This window comes from Sciurus vulgaris (assembly GCF_902686455.1).
Source record: "Sciurus vulgaris genome assembly, chromosome: X".
Lineage (NCBI taxonomy): Eukaryota > Metazoa > Chordata > Mammalia > Rodentia > Sciuridae > Sciurus > Sciurus vulgaris.
Genome location: NC_136471.1, coordinates 125,782,881 through 125,797,337, shown reverse-complemented (window position 1 = coordinate 125,797,337; position 14,457 = coordinate 125,782,881). Strand labels below are relative to the sequence as shown.

Below are 14,457 nucleotides of genomic sequence, written 5' to 3'. Positions count from 1 at the left end.
GTGCTTGCCTTGAAAGCTCAAGGTCCTGGGTTCAAATCCCCGGCACCACAAAAAAAAAAAAAAAAAAAAAAAAAACACCTATTTTATTTTCGTGAGGTGATCAAAGAACAGAACTTCAAATATGCTATACAATTATTCCCAACATTTCCAAAATGACCCAGACTTTGCATCTAAAAAAATTCCTTTCCATTGCAAAAGGATTGTCTTGACCCCTCTAATTTGGCTGAAATACTGACTGTCATCTGTTCTCCAAATATGTTCATTCTTGGAACTGAGCCAAAGAGCATAAGAAAAATAAAGAAGGATCAATAAGTAATAAAACTTTAGATGTAAAACCACCACATGAGGATAAATATGATCCTAACTAACCTTTGCCAAAGTTTTCTACAAACCACAATAAAAGTGTAATGGGTTCAAGTCCTTACTGCACCCAGGTATCTTCAACAGCAAAGTGTAAGGAAGAAAGAAAAAAAAGTGTAAGAAAGTTAAATTCTCTTACAAATGATGCAACTCCTAATGGCAATGTGTATGGGGCCTATCTGACAGAGTTGTGGTCCTTCCCTCCCTTCTTTGCCTTTGGATATTTCACTGAGGGACAATGGGAAAGCTTAACGACTAGCAGACCATTTTCAGTCTCAGGCAAGACACAAAGTGATTTTTTCCGACTTTTTAGTGTGTTCCTCAAGTTTGTTTACAAGGATTCTCCATTCAGTTCCTTCCCTACCATCCATTAGGTTTTTCCTGTCCTTCTTTTCTTTCAAGCCTTACTCTGATTTTGATTCTTTATGAGTCCATATTCAAGTTGTGCCAAAAATATGGGCTAGCCTTATGTCAATGATATGTTACCTAATACTGCTTTGCACAGCTAGCTCCAGCAGCCTCCATCACTACAGATCAAATCTAAACTGCTGGGTGGCACTCAGGTCTCACCTCATACATGAGCCCAGCTAGCTGTGCTCTCCTTACGGATTCTAACATGCTGTCTACCTTGGCTACACTGGTTCAATGCCAAGAGCTCCTCCACTCCTTCCCACTACCCTGTGACTCAAAAACCACCTCTTCAACACTTTTCTGAAGGCACCTTCTCCCTCCCATTCCACTAAAGCCCATGCCTCGGGGGTACTCTCCAGTCCACCTTATTGCTCCACAATTAATACTATTGCTCTGCTCACCCTACCAAATAATCTATAATCTATACATTGTTAACTCATTTTCACTTAGCCCCTGGAGAAGGCTGATTAATGCCTCCCTCCAAAGATGTCCATATCCCAGTCCTTGGAACTGAAGAATCTGTGACCTTACATGGCAAAAGACTTTGCAGATAAGTTAAGGGTCTTGGGCCTTCTTGCTGTGTCATAACATGGCAGAAGGCATCACAGGGGAGAAAGAGATAAAGAGGTTAAATTCATCCTTTATAAGGAACCCACCCCTGAAATAGAAGATTATCCTGGATTACAAGAGTGAATCCAATATAATCAAGTAGGCCCTTAAAAGAAGGAGACAAAAAGGTAAAAATCAGGGAAGGTGACTTAATGACAGGATCAGACAGAGACTAGAAGATGCTACCCTGCTGACTTCGAAGAAGGTGGGTAGAGCCCATGAGTAAGTAGCCTCTGGAAGCTGAAAGAAAACAAGCAAACGGATAGAGCCTCCAGAAGCAACACAGCCCTGCCAACCCACTTTATACTTCTGACCTCCAGGACTGAAAGAATTTGTTTCAAACTACTATGCTTGTGGTAATTTGTTACAGCAGCAACAAGAAGCTAATACGTTATTTAGACGTTTCTGTAGACATCCATTTCATAACTTTGCTGTGAGGATTTCATGATGTCACAGGAGTCGGATGCCTAGGGCAATAGAGTGCCCATGGTAAAAATAAACCCTCAATAAGCATTGGCTATAATCACAAGGCCTCTGGAACTCAATCACTGAGCATGAGCACAGGCAGGCCCAAAGGCAGCAGACTCACAGCCCAGGCAAAGGTTAGAAGTAGAAAAGAAAGTGAACGCTGTCTGAGGGTCTAGGGAAGGTGGGCACCAGGTATGGGGACAGGTAAACTGTCCCTTTTAGGGATAGCTGAAATTTAGTATTCAAGGTCATTTTAAACTTCAAGATAAAGAGATCACATGATAGCATTCCACACCTGTTTTGTTTTGCAATGACTGGATACTAACACTGTACCCTCTTCTCGCATGGCTTTTTCAGGCATTGCATACTGTTGACTTGGAGCAGAATAACATGGCCATGGAAGCTTGTGACACCCTGAGCTTTTAAAATAAATGACTCTGGGTTTTCCTAAGGAAAAGTTAAGTCTGTTCAAAGATCAAGCAATTCAGCAGCAAGGTGATAAATAACCTTTGCCTCTCCATTTTTCCATTACCAACCCTGTACCTGTCATTCTTTCCCCTTCTCGCATTTCAAAATGCACTCTTGTGAACACACCCTGCATTTATCGCTTGTCTCCATATATTTTTAGTTAATGTTTCATGAGACTATCTATTAGTGGATTTTGTGTTTCTGACTGTAGGCTTACCCTCGTGGTTTTAGGTTTATGGGTAAAGAGGTGTCACTGGAAGAAATGAGCAAGCAAAACTGAGAAGACCCACAGGTTGTTTTTCAATTTCGGTTAGCATTTGCTGCTGTATAAGTTCTGACAAGCTGCACCAGGCCCATTTTAATCAGGGGTCTTCCCTTGAAATGAGAGATTTGTAACCTAAGACTGTTAACTGATAAAAGTGCTTCTTAGAATGTGTGTGTATACACACACACACACACATATGTTATATATATAAAATATATATGTATATATATTACATATATATATCATCATATACGCCATGTGTCATGTGTTATATATTATTATGTTATTTGTCATATAATCTATTAAGATTATATAGTTATTGGGCTGAGGAGTGTGGCTCAGTGGTAGTACACTTGCCTAACATGCATGAGGTCCTGGGTTCAGTCCCCAGCACCACAAAAAAATTATCTAGCTATTAAAATCATTTCTTCAATATAGACACTAGAAGAGAAATATAATAACCACCCTATCAACTTTAGCTCACAAGTGATCTTTTGAAAGGACAAATGATCTTAAGATTCTATTTCAGCAATTGGGGAGATCTGAATATGGCCTGTGATAATGGCATTGCAATTATGTGGGAGCATGTCCTTGTGCAGGGGCGGGGGACATATGCAGAAGCATTTAGGGGGTAAGTACATAAATGTTCACAAATGATTCTCAAATGGTTCATGGTGGGGAGGGGTTGGTCCAGGGAAAGAGAAAGCAAACATGGAAATGTTAGCAATTAATGAATCTAGTCAAAAGGTAGATTGGAGTACCAAGACTGTACTATTCTTGGTACTTTTATTGTAGACTTGAAATATTTTTAAAGAGATGTTGGGGGAAAAAAGATAGTTCTTGATACGGTTATTCACAAAAGCCTACTTCCTCCTAAGAGAACAGAGCCTACATGTAAAAACATCAAAATTTTTCTAAAATCGCAATTTAAAAAGCACTGTCAAAATCAGAATATTCTTGTGTAAAATGTTACAACTAAAAACACAATTCCTGTCTTAACTCCGACCAGTGAGTGAACACATATTCTATACTGGTGCAAATCAGAGTTTAATAATCTGCAATAAAAATAATAATATATGCAAGACAGAGAAGACACACAGAATGATAAATACTTAAGACTGGTAGGAAGCTTTTAAGGAACTCAAGATTTCATGTTTGTTCTCCGATGTAAAGAAGGCTCTCGACTTTTAGAGCTGAAAAGAATCAGGAAGAAATACAATCTGATAGTTCAAGCCTCAATTTGTAGGTGATATAATGCAGGTCAGAGAAAATTATACCAGTGTGGAAGTGTACAAGTGTTTAAAAGCTGTTAAGTGCTTTTAAAGTCGACCCAGAACCCCTTCCTGTGACTTATAATCAGTATTAGATCAATGTCCCCTGGAAATGGCCTACTTATTTCATGGAACTCTTTCCAATAGAAATCAATTTTGTCTACAATGTTAAATTCTGGCAGTTCCAAAAAAGTTTGAAGGATTTCCAATTGTATTAGAGTAGGCTGAGGGTTTTCCTAAGTTTGTAGAATGATTCCCAAAATATACTTGGTAAGGAAAAGGCTAATGAAAAATAAAAAGCAGATAATGAGAACAAGGAATAATGAAAAAGTTGAAAAACTGCCGTGTTACTCAGTAATCTTGCTTTGTCAAATAAAACCCCACATTACTAAGTATCTCCTTCCCATTTCTTAAAAGTGTTTCTGAGGCAATACTTCCATTCATTTATTCATGTATTGAAATATTTAAATACCTGTCTTGTTCAAGACATAGGTAAGGACTTTGAGGGCCATACTATAATTTTTTATTAGCTTCATGGTGAAGGGCCATACTCTAATTTTTAAAACTATGTAACATTACCCTTCTGTGATAGCATTTTTTTTCTGGATATGAAGAAAGTAATTTTTTCAAGCCTCAAAATGCAACTAAATTGAAAACAATCCTCCATATTTAACTCAATCTGAAATGTGAACTGTGAGCAAATACCTTCATTCTACACTGGAAAACACACCTAAGGGAGACAAAAATCCAAGCTTGCTCTTGGGACTCTGAACCATTAATCAATTAACTGTTGAGGTGGCCCTATTATTAGATCTTGCCCTTAATTAAGAAGTTCATGCAGACTTAAGCTTAGGTTTCAAAAACCATTAATAATTACCCTTAAATGGCAAACAAAAGGAAAATTTCATAATCAGGGTGGTGTATCTTTAAAGACTATAAAAGTCACAGGATCCTTCTCAACTCTTCACGAGTCTCTGATTCTTCTAGCTGCTGCACTGTCCTGCACTGTCAGGTGACAAGGTTAGTGTGATTTTAGTTCCACCTAGAGCTCCTTCTGCTTGCAGGAATACTTTGCTTCCTTTAAGAATGGTGTTCAAGAAAGTGGTCTGGAGAGAAAGTGGGTCGTGCCATCTAAGGATATTAGAGGCTAGAAGCTGAGGTCAGGGATTCTTCAAGACTGCAGCCCAGAGTACAGACTGCGGACCTGAGAAGGGAATGTCATTAATTACTAAGAAAAATGTTTATCTCCAGGGATTATCTCCTAACAGATGTATTCTAAGATGGATATTTAACATACTATTGAAGTTTGTTTTTTGAAGTGCTGGGGATCAAACCCAGGGCCTTGCACCCATTTATAATTCAAAAGCATTTAAATTTGTGCTAATTTCTGTTATGCACTTAAATTTGCAAGTGCTTTACCACTGAGCTTATTCCTAGCCCTAACATTGTTTTTAAGACCCACTGATAATTACTAGTGTCATTGCCATGTTCCTACCCTGACCCTCTCTTCTTCTCCTCTCCTTTTTCTTATTCTCCCATCTCGACCAAGGGAAAGGCCCAGTAGAACTAAAATTCTGCTGATAACACTCAGAATTTTGGTTAAGTTAGTTTCCTTCCAAACTTACAGGACACCAAAATGAGTTGCAAAAAGTCTCCCGAAGAACTGAAGAGCATTTTTGAAAAATATGCAGCCAAAGAAGGTGATCCAGACCAGTTGTCAAAGGATGAACTGAAGCTATTGATTCAGACTGAACTCCCTACTCTGCTCAAAGTGAGTACAGGTCTACAGAGCCTTTGAATGATCTTCAGATGATGGGAGGGGCCAAGGAGGAAAAGAAACTCTGTGCAGGCACTTCCCCTAAAGTCAAGCAAGCTCCCTGAAAGGGAGGGCACAGCCTTATACCCCTCCCACAGCCTCAGCACAGAACTCTCCATGGTAAATGGGAGCAGTCATTAAGCACTTTGGCCAAGTCACCATGCAAATCCGCTAAGACCTTCGGCCTGGTTTCAGCACCTCTGTGCCAGGCTTTAGGAAAACAAAGAGGACTGCAAAATAATATTTATTGGCCTTGAATGTGCATCATTGTTTTAATGTAGACTCCCTCAACAAAACCAATACTTCCTTGGGGATGTGCTAAGAAAACCCAGCTTCAGGCTGACAAACTGCCCTGTTGGCACCCGCTTATATTTCAAAAGCATTTAAATTTGTGCTAATTTGTGTTATGCACTTAAATTTGTGTTAATGAGGCAACCATGCACTTCTAAACGACTTTCCAGAAGAAACTAAATTTCTTTGGCTATCAAGATTCACATCAAAACCATCCCAGAGTTGACAAAATCAAAATGTATCCAGAGGCAACAGGGGATAGGGAAAGGTTGATTCTCTTTGCTCTGATATACTTTCCTTTTGTTAGAGAAAAAATGATTATGACACTTGCTAAAGATGGTAAGGCAATTACTGGGGGTGAGGGAGGGAAACAGGAAAAGTATGGGGAACACCATGGGGTCTTCAGTGGAAGAGTGAGACCAGTTCAACTTAGGACTCCAACAAGAACAAATGGGGGTTTATAACCAAGGAGAGGGGTGGGGTCAGTAGATGGAAAATACTAATGAAACACCAAGGATAAAGATTTTCTGGTAAAGTGACCTGACAGAATTTTTGCTGAAGGCAGGCCAAGTTAACAAGACGCCCAGGGTAATCAGATCCCAAGGGCTGGGGATTTTCCCTAAACTGACTTAGAAGCTTTCTTGCTAAAACTAGATTCCCAGAGAGGGAAGCTCAAAACCAGGCTCAGTCAAGCAGAAGACTCAGGGGAGGTTGGCTAAGATTTGGTTAGGGATAGAGTCTTTGTCTTTGTCCCTTTGCAACTAAACATAACTGTGCAGCAGTTACATCCAATTCAATCAATATTTAGCTAGAACTTCAGAAGAAGGCATTTGCTTCAAGTATCATTGCTTTCCAGGTTTTAATTGGAAATGTCCCCTTCTGCCACTATGGCAGTTGGAAAGACTTCTGTTTGTAATACTAAAAAAAAAAAAAAAAAAAAAAAAAACACAGCTGAATTCAACATTATAATATGATGTTTCCTCATTTTCTTGAAGTTGAAATATAAAGCAACTTGTGTGCATGTGTGTTGCTGGAAATTGAACCCAGGGTCTTGTGCATGCTAAGCAGGGACTCTAACCTTGAGCTACACCTCCAACTCCTAAAATAACTTTTTTGTGTGTGGTAACACAGATCAAACCCAGGATCTTATGCACACTAAGCATGTGCTCTACTACTGATCGATATACCCAACCCTAAAATAACCTTCAAAAACAGTAAAATCACCAGCAAGGAAAGATGATTCTTAATTAAAAGAAAAAAAACTTTAGAGTTTAGAATTTTTAAGAACCTTAAATTTTTCTAAAAGCAAGAAAAACAACAATCTAACAGGAAAGCCTAGGCAATTAAATGAGTCGTTTTGAAAGGTAAGACTCACCAGACATGGTGGCCCATGTCTGTAATACCAGCTACTCTGGCAGCTGAGGCAGGAGGATTGCAAGTTCAAGGACAGCCTCAGCAACTTAGCAAGACCCTGTCTCAAAATAAAAACTTGAAAGGGTTGGGGATGTGGCTCAATGGTAGAACGCCTCTGGGTTCAATCCCCAGTAGCACAAAGAGGAAAAAAGGTAAGACTGATAAATTTTTCTTTATTTTATGTATTTCCTACAAAAAGTGCATAAGACTATCATAATTTGGAAAAAGGTAGGAAGATTAATAGTAAGTGTTAAAAGTCTCCTTACATATTCCTGGTTATATTTACTAAGGTTTTCCAGCTATACTCTGTTTTATCATCACCTTATATGGTTTAGAATTTAGTAAATGCTTTGTATTTATAAAACGTGTTGAATAACTACCTTAGAGTTTGGCCTTGCAATCCCTCAAAAGGTCAAGTTTCTTTGTAGGACTTTAAAGGATTAAAATACATCTTGCCTGTAGCAATCTGTTGTATAACAAAGTAAATAAACTTGATCTGTCCATTTAAAAATAGTTAATATGGTAAATTTAATGTTTTTAACCACTATTTTATGTATATGTACCTATAGATATAGAGAGACAGCCAGTGTAATTTGAAGCTGACATAAACCATTATTTCAATAGGTTTTCTAAGTATTATTTGGCCACAGATAGTCTCCTACCTAAAATTTCAGCAGTAATGGCTTTAAGATTTGAGTTTTATGGCAGAGACCAAAAAAATGAAGTCTGCTTGGGACACTACAGGAATATCAGTGGTCACAAAGCTTGAACATGACCTCATAGGACATCTCAAGCAGCAGTTCTCAAGCCTGGTCCTGGACCAGCAGCATCAGTTCCACCTGGGAACCTGTTGGAAATATAGATGGTAGGCGCTCCACAGGGTTAGTGAATGACAAACTCTGATCACCATGAAACCAGCCATCTCTGCCTACTAAGGTCAGGAAGCCCATCAGGTGACTCTGATGCATGCTAAAGCATGAGAACTGGTGATCCAAAGTCATCTTGGATAATCCAGAGGCGTGCTGCAGCCCAGAGTTTAGGAAAACCTCAGGTGGTAGCTCTTTACAGGGTTGGGGTCTGGGGTCAATGTCTGAAACCCAAGCCCTCGGCAAACTACTATGCATCCTGGAGAAGTCATCAGCTGTCCTGAACCTCAGTTTTCTTACCTAAAAAGTAGATCTCCCCTATAAGGTGACTGAATTAAAAGAAAAAAAAAAGGTACCTAGTTCTATGACATGGACCAATACTATACCTAAAGCTGGTTTTTCCACACCTAACCATCAGTAGCATGTGACCGGAAACTCACATAGTCTTCTTGGAAAGAAGACCCAGTACCAATAATTTCAGAAAATGTGTAGTAGTATCTGATTCAGCTTTTCCCCCTCTCTAGTCTGATCCTTTTTGTCTAAAACCAGGGTCCAAGCACCATAGACGACCTCTTTAATGAGCTGGACAAGAATGGAGATGGAGAAGTTAGTTTCGAAGAATTCCAAGTCTTAGTGAAAAAGATATCCCAGTGAAGAAGCAAACAAACAGCATCCTGAGCCCAGAATGAAGAGCACCTGGGATTCTATCTGCCATGGAATCCCCATATTTCTGGTTGAATTCCTCACAATTATAATGATCTGGTTGTGAGGTCCATTTACTGTCAATAAAGAAATTCTTAGACATGTCTCCCTTTGTTGAGTACTGACTCTCTTAATAAGTAGATTAAAAAGTAGTCTTAGCCTGACTCATCAGCTTTTAAGATTTTTTAAAATGGAGCTGGAGATGGGGCTAGTGGTAGAGCACTTGCTTGGCATATGCAAAGTCCTGGAGTTGATCCCCAGCACCACACCAAAAGAGAGAGACCCAAAATAATTTTGTGAGCTTACCAAGACCACAAAGATGGTGTCAGGGACTTGAAAAGAATCCTGGAGTGTCAAAGCAAGGCCGTCACTCCATTTTTCCCATGGAATAACTTTGCTCCTTGTCCCCCAACTACTCAATGTTGGCGTCATTTCCAATTTTAACTCTTATTTCATGTTATTCAATAACCAGCAAGGAACGGACTTCAAAAGCAGACACTTGTCTCTGAGTCACCTCCCAGCCCTCATTGTGCTTTTTGAAGGAATGACCCTCAAGGGAACAGAAGGAACACAGGACCAAGAGGCAGTCACTCTGCTCCTGAGAGGTGGCCTCAGGTCTACCAGTCTAACATCTTGGTTCTAGAAAACAACATTCTGAACAATGTTCTTTCAATCTTTTTATTTTTAACTCATGCTGGGAGCCAAAATTGCCAAGCTCCACTTTCTGTAGAATGCATCAGAAAGTTATGGAACCTTCAAAATGTAGAAAATAGTAATAATGAATGTTTTCCAATTGTATAAGCCCTTCAGAAGGTTGCTGTATTATCCTATCCTAAGCTGAGACTCCAGGGTTTTTTTTTTTTTAACCTAATGAACTTAAGCATATACTAGGTGTATCAGTCAAGATGGCTGCTGTCATTTACACACACACACACACACACACACACACACTGCCCCAGTAGCTTAAAGACCCTCAGAGGTGGCCAGTGGAGCACATGCTCATGTTCCTGTCTGCCCAGCAAATGGCTAAGTGGCTGCCTGGCAGGAAAGGGACCTGTCCAAGGGCTGGACAGAGCTAAACTCATCTCTGGTAAGCTCAAGCTCACAAAGAGGAAAGTCCAGGTTGATGTAAGGATCTGTAACAAGGAAGGGCAGGGGAGGCCAATTTGGCCAGGCACAAGAGGAGTAGGTGACAGTGACTTAGAAGGGAGAAGGAGGGAATGCATTTAAATCTGCTTAAATATATGCTAGAAAAAAATCTCTGTAATCACACACTAGAAACTAATACCAATGGTTACATATAAGCACAGGGCTAGGCAGATGGGGACAGGGATAAGATAAGAGAGCAACTTTTCTCTTGATATCTTACTGTATATTTGGATTTATTTTCCAGTGCTGGGGATCAAACCCTGGGCCTCGGGCATGTTAGGCAAGTACTCTACCACTGATCTACATCCCCAGCCTCCTGTATATTTGGATTTTTGAACCATAGAGATGTGTTTCCTATCCAGAAGAATAAATGAAGTCAGGCGTGGTGGAGCATGTCTGTAATCCCAGCTACTCAGGAGGCTGAAGTAGGAGGATCTCAAGTTTGAGACCAGCCTCAGCAACTTGGTGAGCTCCTGTCTCAAAATAAAAATAAAAAGGGCTGGGGGCGTAGCTCAGTAGTAGGATAGTTGCCTAGCATGCAAGAAGCCCTGGGTTCAATCCCAAGTACTGCAAAAGAAAAAAAAGGAATAAATAAAAATTTTCAATTGAAAGAGGACATTTTAAAATCCGGAGTTGATTTTCATTATAAGCTTCTCTGTACTCTCTTATCTGCAATAGTCAGACAATACAAACATTGATCCAGGTACAACGATGCATGCCTGCAACCCCAGCAACTCTGAAAGCTGACGTAGGAGGATCACAAGTTCGAGGCCAGCCTCAGCAACTTCTGAGATACTGTCTCAAAAAATAAAAGGGTTGGAGGTATAGCTCAGTGGTAAAGCACCACTCAGTTAAGTTCCCAGTACCACACACAAAAAACTATCTAAATTTTGAGAGAAGCATATATCTGTAGAGATTTGGAAGGAAAAGATATAATTAAGGAAGTTTCCCCAAAAAACAAAATGGAATTTATTGGAAACCATTTCAAACATTCAGGACATAAGCAGAAAAGATTCTGAGATTCTCAGGAAAATGACTTCTAACCCTTCCACCAAGAAGCAGAAGAGATTTTTATAAATAGTTGAGGGAATATTTAAATACAATTTGTATCATTCTAACTCAACACAGGAGCATTACATTATCATACCCCTAAGCATTTCTAATAACTAATTATATCTAACTGTAGGGAGATCCCTAACAGTCCTAACTACCTCCCCATTTGGAGGCTTTTAGGTTGTTATCATTTCTGATTCTTCTTAGTGTTATAATGATTACACCACTGTCATTTGTAACTCTTCTAAATGTTATAAAGAGTCCTTATTTATATTTCTGTCAACATTTCATATTTCCTTAGGAGGATCTCTGAGAAGCAAATGTCTGTCAGAGGGTGAGGATATGGGTATAGTGTATGAAACAGACTACCCAATTGATTGGCCAATAGGTGCTATGAATTCACATCTTTTATTTGTTGCTGGTTTTGTGTATATGTGTGCATATGTGTGTGTGTGTGTGTGTGTGTGTGTGTGTGTGTGTGTGGTGTGTGTGTGTCCTCTTTGTGATGCTGGGGATTGAACCCAGAGCCTGGCCATGCTAGGAAGGTGTTCTGTCACTGAGCTACATCCCCAGCCTTGTTGCTGGTTCTAATAGAAACTGTCAACCACTTCACCATGAAGTTTACTATTGGCTATTGTTTGCAAAAGATTTTCTTTATCAGTGAGGCATAGTGGCACACACCTGTAATCCCAGCTATTCAAGAGGCAGAGGCAGGAGGATCACAAGTTTGAAACCAGCCTGAGCAAACTTAATGAGACTCTGTCTCAAAATAAAATTTAAAAAGGGTTGGGAATGTAGCTCAGTGGTAGAGCACTTGCTGAGTAGATGCAAGGCCCTGGGTTCAATCCCCTGTACAGAAATTTAAAGAAAAAACAAGGATACTCCTTCCCTTGCTTAGAAAGTGTCAGGGATTGGGGATTCAGCTCAGTGGCAAAGCACAAGGCCCTGAGTTCGGTCTTCAGCATCAGCCCTGAAGAAAAGAAAAAGGAGCACCAGTCTAATCAGGCATGGTGATGCACACCTGTAATCCCAGCAGTTCAGGAGGCTAAGGTAGGAGGACTGCAAGTTCAAGGCCAGCCTCAGCAATTTAGCGAGACCCTAAGCAACTTAGCAAGACCCTGTCTCAAAAGGAAAAAAAAGGCTGGGGATGTGGCTCAGTGGTTAAACACCCCTGGGTTCAATCCCCAGTACCAAAAAAAATAGAAGTACCAATCTCTTCCTAGTATATTATGAGACTGTGATCACTGGGGTGTGGATACTGTAGACTGTCGTTTGCACATCTATGGGGTCTCTATCTTTTGTTCAGTCGATATGTGTTAATTGATCCAATTCCCAGAATAACACAGTCTCCAGTATGATTGATTATTCTCTAATGCTGTTAAATTGAACACTAGAATATTTTAAGATTTTACAGCTTCATTCCTAACTGACATTAGTCCACAGTCCGAGTGCTTGTCACTTGCTGTGTGTACTTCATTAGCTGTGGTATCTAGGGCATGCTAGCTTCCCATTTTAGCATAGGGCCTATGTATCATTTAGCCCCTCCCAGAGTACCATTTCAACTGGGATTTGTAGGAAGCACCAGGAGGGGAGTATACAGGGAAGAGGCAGCAGTGGCCATTCAAAAGAAAAAAAGAACACCCCCAGTAATCACATGGTGTCCATGTACACACACACTGTGCCTCACATGGAAAACCAGGAGTGAGGAACGAAGGGTACACTGGCTTCAGAACATGGAAGTCCTTGGCTACCATGCTAAAGAGTCGGCCCAAGGCCAGAAAGGGAGCAGAAGGTGTAAAAGTCACAGAATGGCATGAATGTGCTTTAAGATGAGGTAGATGACAAATTTGAATTGCTATTATCAAGAATACAAGCAACAATAGGTGTTGGCAAGGATGTGGGGAAAAGGCACACTCATACATGGCTGGTGGTTGCAAATTGGTGCAGCCACTCTGGAAAGCAGTGTGGAGAATCCTCAGAAAACTTGGAATGGACCCACCTTTTGACCCAGTTATCCCATTCCTCGGTTTATACTCAAAGGACTTAAAATCAGCATACTACAGAGATACAGCCACATCAATGTTCATTGCTGCTCAGTTCACAATAGTTAGATTGTGGAACCAACCAAGATGCCCTTCAATTGATGAATGGATAAAGAAAATGTGAATATTATTCATGATGGCATATCATTCAGCTATAAAGAAGAATAAAATTATGGCATTTGCAGGTAAATGGATGGAGTTGGAGAATATCATGCTGAGATAAGCCAATCCCCAAAAAACCAAAGGCCAAATGTTTTCTCTGAGAAGTGGATAATACATAATGGGGGTGAGATGGGTAAGAGAAGAATGGAGGAAGGATGGATTGTGTAGACGGATGAGGGGTGGGGACGGGTGAGGGAAGGAAAGATAATGGAATTAGACAAACATCATTACCCTACATACGATTACGCAAACGGTGTGACCCTACTTCATGTACAACCCAAGAAATGAAAGTTGTACTCCATTTGTGTACAATGAATCAAAAAATAATAATTAAAAAAATTTAAAAGAAAAGATAAGGTGGGTGCCATCAAAAGTCTGCAAGGGTGTGGAAGCCAGGACCATGCAGGGGGCCTTCACAGCAAGTGGGGCAAGAACAGGGGCAAGATATAGGAAACAGACAGGAGAGACACTTTCTCTGATTGACTAAGATTTGCTGGCATGAACAAATTATTGTTTGAAGTTTAATCTTCATAAAGGGTGAAAAATGAAGCCAGCACAGTGGCACATGCCTGTAAATTCAGCAACTTGGGAGGCTGAGGCAGGAGGATTGCAAGTTCAAGGCCAGCCTCAGCAAATTAGCATGACCCCATCTCAAATTTTAAACAGGGCTGGAGCTATAGCTCAGTGGTAAAGTGTCTTGGGTTCAATCCCCAGTACCAAAAAGAGAAGAAAAGGTGAACATGAGTGGAGTGGTAAGTGCATACGTGTTCATGTTGTTAGCCTTCTTGGCCTCAATTCCCAACATTGATCTGATCTCCCACATCACCAGAGTTCACCTATATTTCCCCTTAAATCAACAGTCTAGCATTTTACCAGTCACCTAACTCCACTCCTCACTAGACTACAAGCTCCACCAGGGCAAGAGTCTGATCTGCTCTTTCACTGACGTATTCCCAAGTCTAGATTGGGGCCTGGTAAGTAGAAGGAACTCAGTAGGTATTTTCTGGTTAATTCTTGACTATCTAGTCACTAAATCTTGTTGATTCTCTCCACTCTGCCAGTCAGATCACCAGTTACTGTGACTCCTACTCTGGCCCAGCTCCTTAACTTG

At 40.3% G+C, this 14,457-nt stretch overlaps 2 protein-coding genes across 9 annotated transcripts in view; one reads left to right on the top strand and one right to left on the bottom strand.

Annotated features, from left to right (window-relative positions):
- The window catches only part of CTPS2 (CTP synthase 2), a gene marked incomplete at its 5' end in the record, with an annotated part of 101,277 nt that overhangs the window by 36,398 nt on the left and 50,422 nt on the right, over positions 1–14,457 (bottom strand). The gene's annotated exons all lie outside the window — the stretch shown is intronic.
- Positions 3,410–10,256, top strand: S100G (S100 calcium binding protein G). 3 transcript variants are annotated; one of them, XM_079123303.1, is made up of 3 exons: positions 3,410–4,872; positions 5,480–5,623; positions 8,788–10,256. In XM_079123303.1, exons 2-3 carry the CDS (start codon positions 5,489–5,491, stop codon positions 8,890–8,892), a joined length of 240 nt encoding a protein of 79 aa, XP_078979429.1. In that variant the 5' UTR covers positions 3,410–4,872; positions 5,480–5,488; the 3' UTR covers positions 8,893–10,256. The 3 variants fall into 3 exon arrangements, with proteins under 3 accessions (XP_078979429.1, XP_078979428.1, XP_078979427.1); XM_079123302.1 differs by having other exon boundaries at positions 5,402–5,623; XM_079123301.1 differs by having other exon boundaries at positions 3,410–5,623.

Bases quoted from the DNA above. Each gene is read 5' to 3' on its own strand.
- S100G (XM_079123303.1), top strand. From the start codon at position 5,489: ATGAGTTGCAAAAAGTCTCCCGAAGAACTGAAGAGCATTTTTGAAAAA. The intron at 5,624-8,787 runs GTGAGTACAGGT...GTCTAAAACCAG, and splicing joins AACTCCCTACTCTGCTCAAA to GGTCCAAGCACCATAGACGA.